Genomic DNA, 17,752 nt, shown 5'->3' on the forward strand with positions numbered 1-17,752 from the left:
GAAATGGACAGTCATCACTCTTTGTGATTGGCACATGTTAAATTTGTTTGGTCATCATCAAATTGTGGCCCAGCTGTTGAGATAAGGTTCTGATCTTAATACTTAACCTATGTTAACCTCTACCTAAATATTTAACCTCTAAAAACCATGTGGTTTTGCTTTCCTTCTTAGGGGCTTGCAAAAAACAAAAGTCTACCATCTTTCACTTAAACAAGTAAGTGAGTTTACTATGTATAAGTAAAGGACACTTTGGGTTAGGAAACATAGGGTTGTAGTATCATTGCCAGAAAGTTAAAGTCAACTCTGATCATTGCTATATAGGCATCAGGTGGCTGGATTTGGTCCAGCAGACATGGCCCCAATCCTGAAAATGCAGCCATGGAAGAAATCACAAGTTGTTATAAAAGAACTGAAGTGCCCATTATGGGTTTGTCCATTATGTAGTCTTTAATGCCTTTATATTTAAAATTTCAATAAGTAGAATAGAGGCAGAAACTACTTTGCCTTCCAGTGAGAAGTAAGTAGAGGTTAAGGCATTAAAAACTGAGTATTATGAGCCATTTCCCCAAGAATCCTTATAAGGAAAGGAAAACAAAGAGAGGTGGTTGATAGTCCAGTTCAAGATAGATAAGGGTCCTTTGGTCCCCACAAATCAGTTAAGGAGGGCAGCTTATTATTGGAATTTTCAAAATCAATTTATATTGGGTCCTGACAGCTTTCTTAAAATGATGTTTTGGAAAGGTGCCTGGGTGGCACAGTCAGTTAAGCGTCCGACTCTTGGTTTCGGCTAGGGTCATGATCTCAGGGTTGTGGGATTGAGCCCTTCATCAGTCTCCACGCTCAGTGTGGAGTCCACTTGAGATTTTCTCCCTCTGCCCCTCCCCCACATGTACATGCTTGCTCTCCGTCTCTCTCTTTCTCTCTCTCAAGTAAATCTTTAAAAAAACGATGTTTTGGGGAAAAAATGATGTTTTGGAGACTTTCCCAAATTTCTAACAACTGTGACAGTACATAAATACTGTAATTCTGTTGAACCCCTTTGAGGGTTTAGGCCAGCTGTTTTATCTTTGTTTTACTGTTAAGGAACCTGTGCTTCATAGAGTTTGAGTAATTTACCCAAAGGGTAACCCAAAATAGAATTGGTGGAGCCAGGATTGCAGCCCAAATCTTCTAACTCCAAATCCATTGTGTTTGGGAAACCATGTTACTTTCCTGGTCCAGTGGTTTTAGAGTTAGCTATTTAAATGTACTATTTTTTATTTCTTTTTTTTTTAAAGATTTTATTTATTTATTTGAGAGAGAGAATGAGAGAGAGCATGATGGGGGGGGAAAGTCAGAGGGAGAAGCAGACTCCTTGCTGAGCAGGGAGCCCGATGCGGGACTCGATCCCGGGACTCCAGGATCATGACCTGAGCCGAAGGCAGTCACTTAACCAACTGAGCCACCCAGGTGCCTCCCCCCCTTTTTTTTTTAAAGAATATCTATTTTTTCTGTAGGTAAAATCTTTTAAGATCTCAATTTTGTAATTAACCGACTTCACTATTTTTCTTCTGAGAAGTGCCTTTTCTTTATTTCATAGATAATTGCACAGATGTTTTTGGGTGTGTGTGTGTGTGCATAAATCACTAAGCGTGGCCGTCACTCAGGTGGGAATTAAGCTCCCTTCCTTGAGGGGGAGTATCTGTATAAATTATATGTAATTTTTCTGATATTTAGAATATCTCCTCTCTTCCATTTATTCAGTCATTTATATCTGCCAGGGCTCATATGTATTAATTTTATACATTGGGTTATAATTGAATATGATGTTACTTATTTTGTTGCTCAAATTGTTCTAGCTTTTGTCATTGAGTGCCCTTTCAGGTTGGCTCTTGTGTTTCTTTGACATGCCCCCATGTTTTTTGGCCTTTTTTTTTTTTTTTAAGATATTATTTATTTATTTGAGAGAGAGAGAGAGCATAAGCAGGGGGAGAGGCAGAGGCAGAGGGAGAAGCAGGCTTCCCTCTGAGCAGAGAGCCCAACGTGGGGCTTGATCCCAGGACCTGAGATGACCTGAGCCGAAGGCAGATGCTTAACCAGCTGAGCCACCCAGGCATCCCTCCACCCCCATGTTTTGTTTTTTGAGCACTTTTTTTTTAACTTGCTGAACCCGGAAGATGCTTCAGGCTCATTTTGTATATTCTTTGTGCCAACCCTAGAATCAGCCATTTTCTTAAGAGCCCTGGTTCCTTTTATTGGAGAATGGTGCTGAAAATTAAGATCTGGGCACTGAGTATGCTTATGGCTCCTGGCATGTCTTTATTTTTAAGACCCTTTAGCAGACAGAGCTAGGAAATATATTTATTATGACCCATGTGTATACACATACTTATAAGTATTTCTGTATCTATCCATCTATATCTGCATTAAAGCTAAATACAAGTTCATACTGCTGTCTGGATTCTAATCCAGTACCATATGGTTCCTTCTAGCTTTCTACCTTTACTTCTCTGTAACCTCCCTTTCCAAAAGTGAGACTGTCACTGTCGACCATACATTCATTTGCTTATCCAATCTTATTGTATGGGTATAGTGGTTTCAGAATTGTTAATCTTTTTTTTTTAAGATTTTTTTTTTAATTTATTTACTTGAGAGAGAGAATGAGATAGAGAGAGCATGAGTGGGGGAGGGTCAGAGGGAGAAGCAGACTCCCCGCTGAGCAGGGAGCCCGATGCGGGACTTGATCCTGGGACTCCAGGATCATGACCTGAGCCGAAGGCAGTTGCTTAACCAACTGAGCCACCCAGGTGCCTGTGAAAAACAACTTTACTAACTAGACTACAGTGTGTATGTACAATTCCTTTTGTCTTTAGCCTTACAGTTTCTAGTCACAATGAAACCATTTTCTAGAGTGTCATCCATTTGTAATCCACTTAGATGCTTTTGTCACAGAATTCTATCCTGAGATTTTTAAATGGCTAGGATTAAGCCTTATCTCTTTTTCTTCTTTCTCAGTGGAAGAGAACATCCTTCTTTTCCAAAAGAAAGTTCTTCAGCATCTGACACAACATTGACATAGGTTGGCTACCTTTCAGCCATCATCTCTTCATCTCTTTTTGCTTCTGATGGCTCCTCCTCTCCCTCATCAGCACCCTCCTCTGCCCTTGTGTCAATGCCACATTGTTTTACTTATTCTGACTTTAAGATCCAGTTTAGTATACAGAGTAAGTCTAGTCTCCTCTCAGTTCTTGCTTTATTTTTCTTACTTTGTTATTCTTACCTGCCCTCCCCTATCCCTGTCAACTTCAGTCACTTTACCAAGTATAAAACTAGCCAACCAAACAACAATGCCAGCTCTTTTGGCATTTTGATTAGAGTTATAATAAATTTGTTAATTATTTTGGGAAGAATGAGCATCTTTATAATACTGAGATTTCCCATTTGGAGCTGTCTGTATCTATGTATATCTCTGTGTTCCTAGTTTTTGTCTCAACCTTATAGTTTTGTGGATATCTGAATAAAGGTCAGTTTCTGACTAATCTGGGAAACACTTTTTGTGATATGAACTACCTTCATGTTATTAGTTGAGTACAAGGAAATAATGCTTGAGATGAGACCATTTCTCTCATAGAAACATAAAAATTAAAAAAATTTATCAATATTTCAGTAAATCTTGCTTAAGCAAATATTTGGTGCTACATCCTCTTCAGATCTTGCTTTTGTGTTACCTTTCAACTCCTGCCACTCCCCTTCCCCTACCCACCAAAAATTAGAGAATAGAAAATGAGTGTGTGGGCAGAATTTGTATGTTAAGAATACCAGAGAGCTTTTTACATCATGGCCCCTGTAGAATTCTTTTTTTTTTTTTAAAGATTTTTTATTTTATTTATTTGAGAGAGAGAGAATGAGAGATAGAGAGCACGAGAGGGAGGAGGGTCAGAGGGAGAAGCAGACTCCCCGCTGAGCAGGGAGCCCGATGCGGGACTCGATCCGGGACTCCAGGATCATGACCTGAGCCGAAGGCAGTCGCTTAACCAACTGAGCCACCCAGGCGCCCCTAGAATTCTTTTTTTAATTTTCTAGGTGGTTTTAAACACAGACCTCCCATTTATAATTGTATTTTAATATTTCATTAAATTCTTCTTGGAATCTTTGCTTTTTAATCACAAGAAATAGCAGCAATATCTTCCAGTTCACTTTTTTTTTTTTTTACATAGATTCATCTGAAAACTACATTAAGACAAAGACTTTTGAGGGCTTCTGTGCATTACATCTTGCTGCAAGTCAAGGACATTGGAAGATTGTACAGATTCTTTTAGAAGCTGGGGCAGATCCTAATGCAACTACTCTAGAGGAAACCACGCCACTGTTTTTAGGTGAAGTATGCTATTTTTGGTACAGACGTAACTTTTTTATTTATTTTTTTGTTAAAGAAACTAAACTTAATTTACCCCCAAGCTGTTGTACTTACAGTATTTTCCTTTGCAAACATTATATTGCCACTTCTTTGATTCTGAAACTGAAAAGGTATCCCTGTTGTTTTCCACCCTTGGGTGATAGCATCTTGGAAATATTTTTAAACCTTTATTTAAAGTTGTAAAATCTGTTCTGAATTGTAGTCACCATCATTGTTCCAATATTGTTCTGAAGACTTTGGATAGCTTAAATTGTAGCAATGGTTACAAGGTTACCTGTGAATGTTTTGTTTGCTTTTGCTTTTTCTTTGTATTAAGAAATTGAGGTTTTATGGAAGAAATCACCAGCTAGTCCTTTAATGCCAGTTAATTTGTTGCCTATATATAGATCCCTATTCAGACTTCTTCAGTTATGGACTATTTTTAATTCCTTAAGGACTAAAGGTCAAATTCTAAAGGGCACACTTTTTCTTCTCTCCCTCTCTTTGATCCTGTTTTTCCTCCCTTTGATCCTATTTGTCATTAGGGACATTGTGGCCCATAAAGTTTAGTAGAACATGAGAAAATTAAGAGAATAAAATATTTGTGTAGAATCAGTGTATCTAGACTACAATTTTTGCCCTGCCATATGTAATTTGTATGTACATTTATTTGCGGTAGTTTAGTTTCCTTGCTTGTAAAATGAGAGTATAGTACCTACATAGTTTTTATTGGACTGAGAATAAAATGAGGTGCCTATGAAAGTACTTTATTTCTTTTGAGCATAATGTATACTTAAAATTTATATATAGTAAAAGTCATTCTTTTTAGTATATAGTTCTATGAGTTTTGATGTGTGCATAAAATTGTGTAATGACAGTAATAGTTAAGACACAGAACAGTCCCAACACCTCCCAGCCCCCCAAATTCTGTCATGCTGCCTATTTTTATTTCAGGCTGCCTATTTTTAATCAACCTTCCCCGAAACTTTACCCCTAACAACCGCTGATCTATTTTCCTCCCCGTATTTTGCTTTTTTGCAGAATATCATAAATATATATAGAATAATACAACATATAACCTTTGAGGCTGACTTCTTTCATTTAGCATAATGCTTTAGAGATTCATACATGTTGTTTTGTTATCGAGAATTCATTCCTTTTGTTGCTAAGTAGAATTCCATTATATAAGTGTACCACAGTTTATCCATTTACCAGTTGATAGACATTTGAGTTGTTTTCAGTATTTGGTGGTTATGAATAAATTGCTACATTTGCATGCAGGATTTGTTTGAATATATGTTTTAATTTTTCTTAGATTAATACCTAGGATTGTTGGGTCTTGTGGTGTGTGTTTAATTTTGGAAAACAGTTCAGAAATTTCTTACAAAGTGACTATATAGTTTGTATTCCATCCCTCCAGTAATGTTTGATAGCTTCAGTTGCCCCAGATGCTCACCAACAGTTAGTATTGACAAGTTTTTCTTTTTTGCTTTTAGTGACATCTCATTGTGGTTTTAGTTTGTACTTTTCCTGGTTGCTAATGATGTTGAGCATCTTTTCATGTGATTATTTGCCATCTTTCCGTTTTGTCACCCATTACTTTTGTATTTAGACATTTTGTTGTGAAACAATTTCAGACTTTTGGAAATGTTCTCACAGTACAAAGGACTCTTATATACTTTTCCCCCAAATCTTGTTCTTTTGCTGTGTTCACTTTATGATTTTATTTCTTTCTCTATATTTATCCATGTATTTTTCTGAACCCTTTGAGATTAAATTGTAGATATAATGCTTCTTTACCGATAAATACTACAGTATGAATTTCCTAAAAGCAATGAAATTGTCTTATATGACTGCTATATGATGATCAAAATCAGGAAATTCACATTGATACAGGTTTGTTATTTAATCTACAGTTCTTACTCAGTTTTGCCAATTGTTCCACTAATGTCCTTCATAACAGCAACAACAAAATTTGTTAGTTCAGGATCCAGTCCAGGATCATTTGTTAAATTTAGCTGTTATGTCTCTTTAGCTTCCTGTAATTAGGAACAGATTTTCACTCCTTATCTTTTATGATTTTAACATTTTTTTATTTTAACATTTTTGAAGAGTTCAGGTGATTTATTTTGTAGAATGTTTTTCAGTTTGGGTTTGTCTCATGTTTTTTCTTGATAAAATTCTGGTTATGCATTTCTAGCAGGAATATCAAAGAAATGAAATGGTATCTTAATACATCTTATCAGGAAGAATATGACCCATTACTGGTGATGTTAATTTATTAAAGTATTTTGAATAGGTAAAATGTATAATTATGAAGATGTTTAATGGAAGTCTTGCTGTAATATGGTTCGTGTTTCCCTGAGGGAAGATTGCTTTTTTATATAAGGTTTTTTTTTTCACATGCACATTTAACTCACTTTGGATATTGTGTACACAACTACATAGTAGGCTTTCATTGTGGCTTAGCCATATACAGTCTCCGATTGGGTTGCTGTCTTTAAGAAATCTACCATATAGAGGAGTGAACAAAATTAATTAAGTCCTGTAAAAGTGATAGAAATAAAGTGTTCAAGATATTAAAAGAAGGCAATATTAGTCGCCTTGGGATAACAGAGGAAGACATGTGCATAGTAACTGTATTAATAGTACCTACAACATTTGTTGAGCAGAGTGTATACCAAACCCTGTGTCAGATGTTTTACATGAATTAGCTACATTGTAATTTTCATGATGATTCTGAGATATGTACTATTATTATTTCTGCTTTTATAGATGAAGAAGATATAAAAACACTGTATTTAGGATGAGAAGAGCTATATTTGAGTCTTGATCCTGCTGTTGTCTGCATATTGGTTAGAAGAGCACTTCTTGAATTGATTTGATGAGCTATTAATAGAATTAATAGATGTTCATTGACAGAAGGGTTCCTGATCAACCTGTGTTTGGGAAATTCTGTGTACTGTATTCCCCAATGTAGAAAAACAAAAAACATTAGCTCTGTAAGCTTAGTGTGTCCATCCAGAGAGAAGTTTCTTCTGCCCTCTCTTATCCCATTTTTGTGTCTTCATAGCCCTTTTACTGTATTGTATTTATTTGCTTTTTTGTTAATTGACTGTCTTCTCCACTAGAAAGAATGCTTCATGAGAGCGGGCATTTTATTTATCATGTTCACTGTTGTAACCGCCAAACCCAGATAAGTGCCTGGTATATGGTGGCATTTAGTAAATTATTTGGTGAATGAAAGTGTCTCTCAGATCTGTTAATAAAACAACACTTGTTTTAACTTTAACCCGGCATTTTTTTTTACATTACTTTTTTTTATTCTCACAAATATTTTATTTTAAATAATTTTTTATTGTTATGTTAATCACCATACATTACATCATTAGTTTTTGATGTAGTGTTCCATGATTCATTGTTTGTGCATAACACCCAGTGCTCCATGCAGAATGTGCCCTCTTTAATACCCATCACCAGACTAACCCATCCCTCCACCCCCCTCCCCTCTAGAACCCTGTTTGTTTTTCAGAGTCCATCGTCTCTAATGGATCGTCTCCCCCTCCGACTTACTCCCCTTCATTCTTCCCCTCCTGCTATCTTCTTTTTTTTTTCTTACCATATATTGCATTATTTGTTTCAGAAGTACAGATCCGTGATTCATCAGTCTTGTACAATTCACAGTGCTCACCATAGCACATACCCTCCCCAATGTCTATCACCCAGCCACCCCATCCCTCCCACCCCCCACCCCTCCAGCAACTCTCAGTTTGTTTCCTGAGATTAAGAATGCCTCATATCAGTGAGGTCATATGATACATGTCTTTCTCTGATTGACTTATTTCACTCAGCATAACACCCTCCAGTTCTATCCATGTCGTTGCAAATGGCAAGATCTCATTCCTTTTGATGGCTGCATAATATTCCATTGTGTATATATACCACATCTTCTTTATCCATTCATCTGTCTATGGACATCTTGGCTCTTTCCACAGTTTGGCTATCGTGGACTATCCCGGCATTTTGAAATGTATTTGACCATAATATTCTTTTTCTTTGGGAACACTTAGAAAAATCTCAAAGAACATTAACATTCCATGGAACGATTTGAGAAATGCTCATCTGGTAATTTAGTTTACGGTTTCAAAATATAATAGTCCCGTTTATGAAATTCAGTGTTGTGCTTCCTTATATAAGTATTTGAAGAAAATCAGAGACGCAGTTTCAGTGATTTCTATTTTAGGATATAGTTAACTTGTAATTTTTTATGTTACTGAAAGAACAGTTGCTAAGATAATTCAAATCAGTGAATAACTTTAAATCACTTATTTTTAGTAACAGGACTTACTTAGTTTCTTTGGCAGCAAACTCACTATCCTAATTATGTTTTATATTGGCTAATACAAAAAATAATTTGACTCAAGCAAGGAGGTTAACTGCAAGGAGATGTAGTACTTTTATGTGCCCAAGTACAGCATCAATTGTATTAGGTCCTTGTTTGGAAGTAGAGCATTTCTTTAAAAAGGAAAAGTATACCTTTAGTTTTTGCAAGAACACAGGGTTGAGGGATGGACATATGACTCTTCAGTTAGGTGATCTGTGCACAAGCGTCTGCTTGCCCCATAAATAATATGACAAACTTCAGCAGTCTGTTTTGCTTACTTGTATCTACCTCTTTTAAATAACCATGGTGATCCATGTTTCAGTCTATAATGGAAGAGATTCTTTTATTGAAACAAAATCTAGGAGATTTGCAACAAACTATAGATGATAATGTCTTGATGAGCAGAGTGGCTGGACCAGATGAACTTAAAGTGAGAAAGGGGGACTGCCCATCTGTTGTAGCTTCCTTCCCGATCTTTGAGTTTTCTTGCAAAACTGTTCTTTGCTAAAACTTTTAAGTGTTGAAGTATGTTTTCCTCTCCCCGCAAGGGAAGCTGTATTCCTATACATGTTGTAGTACCTGTCTTAGTGGCCCAGTTTACCACCTAGACTGTTGCTGGAGGCTATAAATATAAACCTGGAGGATTAAGGGATAGAAAAATGAATGTAAAACTATGGAAACTTGATAGGTGACTTAGAAAAGTCATTGACATCAGTGACGTTTGAGTATGACTGAAGTGAAGGCTATATGCAGAGAGAAAATATATTATGCCACCATTTATAATGAGAACATACTTTCTACAGAGAACTCGTCAAGATTTTTATTTTTTATTTTTTAATTAGGCTGCATGCCCAGCATGGAACCCAGTGTGGGGCTTGATCTCACAACCCTGAGATCAAGGCCTGAGCTGAGATCAAGAGTTGGATGCTTAACCGATTTAGCCACCCAGGTGCCCTTCATCAAGATTTTTATAAAAATGAGTTTGAAAGGAAACTTTTCAGTTTCATGGCAGTAAGAATCAAAATAAGAAAACCTTGCAAGAAGGGAAATTCAGGAAACTTATCTTTCCACATGAAAATTGTCCTTGAACATCTTTTTGTTAATATGCAGTTTAAAGTTTATATTTTATCAAAGAGTATGCCCCCTTGTTTCTTTTCTCTACCCTGGCCTTCTCTCCCATTCCCTTTTCTTGCCTCGTAAATGCATACACAGTAAATAGTCTAAGGATAGACTTGTCAAATTGCTTTGGAAATAAGAATATCCTTATTTATAAATATAGTAGATTCTAAGTGAAAACCCAGCTAATTTTATAGGACTTAAGTTTTCTTTTTATTTTGTGATATATAAAACAATACTGATAAATTGGAGGCTCGAATCTAACCCAATATGACTTCATAGAACAATTTTTATGGGAACTGCACAGCATGCAGTTCTGGCTTTTGATTGATTATTTTCCATTTTTTGTTCTTCTGTGTGTCTGTTTGTTCTGTATAACCTTCAGTGTTAAACATAGCAGGAATGCTTAATAAGAACAAAGTGTTTCATAAAGTGTTATGTGAGGCTGCCTATTTCAATATTTAACTGTGAAATGTGTCGTACTTGAGCTCTGATGGCGTATCCTTTAACTCTGACTCCACTGATATATTCCAGAATTGAACAAACCACAACCTGTTTCCCTTTTCACTAGTATTTTCATGAATTGGTGGTCATTGATAGGGCTAATTTTCGAGGTGCTAGCAATTTTAAGGTTTTGAATTCATATGTTTAATATGTATTATGTTAATTAAACTTTATCTTTGGTGTTGTTTTTAGATTTTTCAACAGATTAATTATCATCAGGGATTGTAACACAAGCATTTTTACTTGAGGGCATGTTCTTGAAAATCAAGTTTGAGTTTTCCCAGATCAAAAGTATGGTATTCACCAAAAAGTTGTATTTTAAAAATGTTAATTTCTTTTCTGTTTCTTTTTTAAAAAAGATTTATTTATTTATTTTAGAGAAAGAGAGATAAAGAATAAGAGACTATGGACTCTGAGAAACAAACTGAGGGTTCTAGAGGGGAGGGGTGTGGGGGGATGGGTTAGCCTGGTGATGGGTATTAATTATAGAGGGCACGTACTGAATGGAGCACTGGGTGTTACACGCAAACAGTGAATCATGGAACATTACATCGAAAACTAATGATGTAATGTATGGTAATTAACATAACATAATAAAATTAAAAAAAAAGAATGTGAGCGCGGACACGCATGGTGGGAGGGGCAGAGGGAGAGACTCTTTAAGCAGATTTCCTGCTGAGTGTGGAGCCTGACATGGGTTTTGATCCCAGGATCCTGAGATCATGGCCCGAGCTGAAACCAAGAGTTGGACGCTTAACCTACTGAGCCACCCAGGTGGCCCCACCCTTTTTAAAGGTTTTATTGTTTTAAGTAATCTCTACACCTTTACACCCAATATGGGGCTTGAACCCACCACCCTGAGATCAAGAGTCACATGCTCTACCAACTGAACCAGAAAGGTGCCCCTATTTTATGTTTCCTGATGTAACTTGTTATTATTTTATATCACACTCTTCTATGTAAAACATAGACAATATCTTGTTTCTTAAGTAAGCAGTTATGAAACTAGGATATTTATTATCTTATGTTTACCTTCATGCAATTAATCTATTTGTATAATCTGTCATTTTATTAGCCATGATTCGATAGATTTAAACTTCCAGCTTCTAAAGATGAAGAAATCATTATCCTTAAATTGTCCTTATGTAATACTTTTTTTCCTTCTTTTCCCTTCCTTTGTTAGTTATATCATATTTGCATGTTAGTGGTAATCACATTTGCAACCTGTTCTGGCATCTTAATTCCTTTATTTAATTTTATTCTTAGTTCTATGCTTAAATAGCTTAGAAGTTTGTCACCAGTTACTTTACCATGGCTTTTTCAGCTTTGCTTGGCTAACTAAATTCTTCCTTTAATAGAGTCCTCTAAAAGGACCTATGGAAATAATGTTCCCTGAGTTCTGCATGTTCATAATTGAATAGTGATTTTGTATTTGGACAGCAGTTTGATTAAGTGTATAATCCTTGAGTCATATTTTCTTTAGGAAGTTTTTTTTAATAGTAATCTGTTATGTTCTAGAGTTGAAGTTGGAGGCCAGCCTGATTTTCTTTTCTTTTTTTTTTTTTGTGACAATATTTTTGCATGTCCATTCTGGATCATGTTTTTTCTGAGACATGGTGCCTTTCAATAGATTTATCTATCTGTCTATCTATCTATCTATCTATCCATCCATCCATCCACCGAACTTGGGGCTCAAACCCACGACCTGGACATCAAGAGTCACACATCTTCTGACTGAGCCAGCCAGGTGCCCCTTCAATATATAGATTTAGTTTTTCTTTGTTATTTTAGTAAAGCCTTTTGGAATTATATCTTTAAATATTTGTCTCTTCTGTGATTGTGATGGTCTTCTTGAGCTCTCATTATTCATATGTTGGATATCCTGTTTTTTATATCTATTATTTCCTCTCTAATCCCCTCTTAAAATTCTTTTACTTTACTTTTCGTTTTTTTTTTAATCCTCTGTGTTCATTTTCAGAAATATCTATTCTCTGTAATGTTTTTTTCCAGTTTCAACAGCATTCCTATGATTGTTTCATTTTCTCCAGGTCTTTTCTAAATCATATATGTTACATAATTTCCTATCATCTAGACAGCTTTTACCTGAGCTCCTATATCTCAGTGTTATGCCTTTTCTCCTTAACTTTTTTTTAATTACAGCTTAAGTTTTAGCTACGATTTTCATTACTTTGTGGCAATATTTTTATGATAAGAGGGTTTTTTATTTTGTCTACTAATAGTTCTTCCTGAAATTTTCTTCCCCCCCCTTTTTTTTTATAACTTTGTATGGATTTGTGCTTGTTCGTTTGTGATAACTCATCTGGAAATGTGAGTTTTTCCGTGGTCGGTTATTTTTAGGAGATTTTTAAGAGAAAGGAGCTAGAGCCACATTCCGGACTAGTTAGTGTTCCAAAAACCCTCTCTAGGGTTTTTGGTTGTTGAGTTCATTTAGCTATTTTACCAGTCAGTGGGCACAGGCGGCAGCTGTGGGGTTTTTGCAATGCAGCTGCCCTTCTGTGGAAGCAGAGACAGACTACTCTTGCAAATATAGTTTCTTTGTGTGATTCCTTGTTAGACCCTGTTCTGACTTTCAGATTTCAACTGGGTCCAGGATGTTCTGTCAACGGCCCAGAATCCTATCCCTCTGCTGGGAATTTATGTTTTGCAACTCAGAGCGAGCCTCTCACCTTTGAGGAGTTTACTTTGCTAGCTCTTTCTGAGATGTGCAGCTGAGATATCGCTCCCCTTCCTCCCTTAAGTACCCAGGATTGAACTCCTTTCTTTAGGAAGTTCTTATACCTATTTTTGGTTTGGAGTTTTAGCTGGATCCCAGTTTTGCTAAAAATTGAGAGTGTGTTTTTATTTCTAATTTTCTTTGCTGATTTTGGATTAATTGCTTTTGGATGCTTTCTAAGAAGAGTAAGGGGAAATGCTTGTTTTATGCCCCAGTAATAAAATTGGAAGTCCTTAATAACTTTTAAAGTAGAACAAAAATTCTTGATTTCAGTATTTTGCAATAATGTAATATTCTAGTATAGACCTAGATGGGCTCCCCCTCAACCCCCACCCCACCCATATAGTGCAATCTCTGTTCTCTTTAGATACCATAGAGCAGTGCCACACAAAATGTTGGTTTGTTGATGTAAGGTGCTTGAGTCAGAATGTAAATCAGTGCACTGCTTCCTTTATTAAAGAAGTCTCATTTTAAGAAAAATGTCAGCGGAACTAAACAGTGCGCTTAGGGACATAATTGATTTACATTCTGGTCAAATCTTACCTTGTTGAGGACTGGGGACAGTTTTCAGATTGACAGCCAGTTTATGAACAATATTAAATATCACTGCTGTACATTATGGATGTGTGGCTGTCAAACTGGATCATTGCATACATAGTTAATGCAGTTGTCTCGTCATTCTTCATAATAATTATTACCATTGGCCAATTAATTGTATATGATCTTCACTGGTTAGTATGCTGAAATAGAAGTGTTGCTTCTATATAAATAGGAGTCCTTGGGATGAAGGACAGTTTGCTATATACTTTTTCTCTAATAGGGACTCTTCAATGTAATTTACTTCTCTAAGCCATAACGTGGAGATCATACTTACAGAACTGGTTTTCCTATAGGGAGAATACTGTTATATGAATGTTTCAAAAATGTGAATTGGATAATTACAGAAGGTGGTAGAATTCATTGTTACAACTCTAGAAGATATAAATTTAGGGGTACGCTGAGTCAAATGTTGGTCTTGATTCTGTTGCTGAGGAGACATCTGGAAAAATAATATGTAATAAGATGGTGAAATTCCAGGGTTTTGTCTAAGACTTTCTTGTGATTGAAAGATGTCTTTTTCTGGATATGGTCTCCAATGTCTAACTGGTCATTAGAATTCTCTCTTTCTGGGGGTACCTGGGTGGCTCAGTTGGTTAGGCGTTTAACTCTTGATTTTCACTTGGGTTGTGATCTCGGGGTTGTGGGATCAAGCCTCACATCAGGCTCCTCATTGGGTGTGGAGCCTGTTTGGGATTCTCTCTCTCCCTCTCTCCCTCTTTAAAAAAAAAAAAGGAATTCTCTCTCTCTCTCCTTTTTTTTTAAGATTTTATTTATTTATTTGACAGAGAGAGACACAGTGAAAGAGCAGGGGGAGTGGGAGAGGGAGAAGCAGGCCTCCCATGGAGCAGGGAGCCCGATGCCGGGCTCAATCCCAGGACCCTGAGCTGAAGGCAGATGCTTAATGACTGAGCCACCCAGGCGCCCCTAGAATTCTCTCTTTTTATCAGAAACCATGAGACATGTCAGTGGCAACCTGTAGAATTAGATTGAGGTATTGATCACAACTTTTTTGTTATATTGTTAACATAATGGAGTTTGCTCATGAGGCCATGGTTTTTCCCACTGGGATACATCCTTAAGCTTGTTAGTCATTGGGTAGACCTGAGGTACTTGATAAGAAAGAAGTTTAACTTCATTATTATTATGAAGTTACACTTTTTCTAAATTTTTCTAAATATTTAAAAACTTTTCTAAATATCAGTACAATACTCTATTTCAAACTAAACATTCATGGCCAAGACACGGTATGGGACTCAATCCAAAAATATAGAGAAAATGGTTTGCAATGATGCCTTTATCCTTGACGGGAAAGTCTTACTTTAACCATTCTGATTATAAACTTTAATTATGAGTTAAATAACCATGGGCAGTCCTACTTAGCCAGTGATATTCTTGAAAGAATTCTACATCCTTCCCAGTCATGTTACCAAAGTGAATTACTTCAAGAATGTCACTGATTGTAACTAATGTTTGCTGTCATTGGAGTTAGTATAGTATTTTAATAGTTTTTTTATCTTGGGTATAAAGCCTTGGAAAAACGTAAACTCTGAAGTCATATCAAATAAATTAGCCAAAAAAAAAAAAAAAGAGAGAGAAAAATCCCTTGTCATTGCAATCTAGTTTCTTTCCTAGTGCCACCAGATGTCACTGTAACCACAGGACCAGAGAAATTCTGCAGTAGATAAAATGGCTTATGAATGTTTTAAATGTATAAAAAAAAAGTTTTATACATATTAGGTATACAATGAAAATATTATTTTATTGTTGAATTGTTTAGAAAAATGAAGTGCATAATGGAGAATAGAGTACATGTAGAACTTAAAAAGCATACAGTTAAAAATTCATATATAAATCAAATATACTAATAGAACACTTAGGTGATCTCTGACGTTCTCAGAAATTGCCATCCTGCTGCTATATAACAAGAGGAGATGGACAGCCTGTGTTTGAACTGTCCACTTCAGCCTCACTGACTGTGATGTTTCTCAGTAGAATTACTGTCAAAATCGGAGCTTTAAAATGAAAGTATATTTCTAGCCTATAGATGTAAAACTCATCTCACTCTGATTTGCATTTGTTACAGAACTTGTCTACAGTAGTTCCCTAGAATACGTAGTCACATTAGGCATTTTCCCAAAAGAACATTCAGTAGGATATGTACATTTTTAAAAGTTCCTCTTTTAAAAATCTGTTCTTTAATGAATGTTGCATTATATGATGATCATTATTTACTATTCCTAGTTAGAACTTACTATTCCTAGTTAGATTTATTACTTACATGTATGTGTAGGTTTGTCCTGTTTGTCCCAAATGAGAATCCTATGTTGAGTTCATGCCTTCAGGAAGTCTTTATCTGGGGCTTCGGATGGCACTTAATATGCTCCATGCCTCAACTAAATTTTGATTTTGGTTAGAAGTTTTGTATGGGTCAAAGACTGTTTTCAGTTCCTTGATTTCTTCTTTTTCAAAAATATTTTATTATTCAGGATGCTTTCCCAGATTACTTCTTTTTCCCTTTAACTTAGGAAATGGAGAAACTGTCTCCCTAGAAATTATTGAAATTGTCATCCTTGTTTTCTTAGACTTTTGCTCTTCTAGGCTTCTCCAGCACTATAATATCACCTCTTGTGGGAGGGGCAGTGTCCCTTCCCTCAGAGCTTCTGGTTTTTCTTTTCTACTGTCTCAGCTGCAGTCTTAGAGAGACAATGACAATACCTGTTTGGATTGAAGGGAGGAAAACCCTTCTCCCATCTCTCTGTGTGCCCCAGACATTTTGAGCTCTGCTTTCCAAAGTGGGGTGTTTTATTCATCCTTACTCTTTATCCTTGAGCTCTGGTCTCTGTTGAATGCTGGTATAATACCAGATCATTATGATTCTGCTTTCTTTTTCTATGTGGGAACCACAGTACTTTTGCAGATTCTAGAATTACTCATTTCCTTTCTGTCCTTGAACACTTAACTCCAAACCATTGGAGCCACAACTGGTTGCCTGGTTCCCTGTCCCCATTGCCAGGCATGCATGTATCTCAGACAGATGTGCCTAGTATTCTAGATTAAATTCCAATTCAGTTAAATTCTAAACTCTAGACCAATGCTGTCCCATAGAACTTGGAACTATACTATATCTACACTGTCCAGTATGATAATCACTAGCTATGTATGGCTCTTGAGCACTCCAAATGTGGCTAGTTTGATTGAGGTACTCAAATTTTAATAAATTTAATTAATTTAAATATTTAAATATTTAAATTTTATTTTATTTTATTTTAAATCCAGTATAGTTAACATACAGTATTATATTAGTTTCAGGTGTACAATATAGTGGTGCAACAGTTCTAAGTGTACTCTTAATCCCCATCACCATTTCAGCCATTCCCCCACCCACCTCCCCTCTGGTAACCATTAGTTTGTTCTTTATAGTTGAGTTCTTGGTTTGTCTCTCTTTTTTTCTCTTTGTTCATTTGTTTTGTTTCTTAAATTCCACATATGAGTGAAATCGTGTGGTGGTATTTGTCTTTCTCTACTGACTTATTTTGCTTAGCATTATACTCTCTAGATTCATCCATGTTGTTGTAAATGGCAGGATTTCATTCTTTTTTATGGCTGAATAATATCCCATTATATGTATGTGTATACCACATCTTTATGCATTCATCTTTTGACGGACATTTAGGTTGCTTCCATAATTTGGGTATTGTAAATAATGCTGTAATAAACATAGGGGCGCATTATTGTTTTCGTATTCTTTGGGTAAATACCCAGTAGTAGAGTGACTGAATTATATGGTAATTCTATTTTAAATTTTTTGAGGAACCTCTATACTGTTTTCCACAGTGGCTGCACCAGTTTGCATTCCCACCAACAGTGCACAAGGGTTCCTTCTTCTTCACATCCTCATCAACCTTATTGTTTCTTGTATTTTTGATTTTAGCCATTCTGACAGGTGCGAGGTGATATTGTGGTTTTGATTTATAATTTTAATTACTTTAAATGTAAACAGCTACTTGTGGCTAGTGGCTTCTGTATTGGAGAGTTTGGC

The 17,752-nt window shown here is 36.0% G+C and overlaps 1 protein-coding gene across 2 annotated transcripts in view; it reads left to right on the top strand.

The window, feature by feature from the left end:
- ASB3 (ankyrin repeat and SOCS box containing 3) overlaps window positions 1-17,752 on the top strand; it is a 103,864-nt gene that overhangs the window by 32,208 nt on the left and 53,904 nt on the right. For both annotated transcript variants that reach the window (XM_028103900.2, XM_028103899.2), the window contains exon 3: window positions 4,197-4,355. In XM_028103900.2, coding sequence (XP_027959701.1) covers window positions 4,197-4,355 — 159 coding nt within the window. The remainder of the gene's footprint in view (window positions 1-4,196; window positions 4,356-17,752) is intronic.

The sequence above is a fragment of the Eumetopias jubatus genome, unplaced genomic scaffold, assembly GCF_037043125.1.
Source record: "Eumetopias jubatus isolate StellerSeaLion01/CBP00866 unplaced genomic scaffold, mEumJub1_p1.0 scaffold_9, whole genome shotgun sequence".
In the NCBI taxonomy this organism is placed as follows: domain Eukaryota; kingdom Metazoa; phylum Chordata; class Mammalia; order Carnivora; family Otariidae; genus Eumetopias; species Eumetopias jubatus.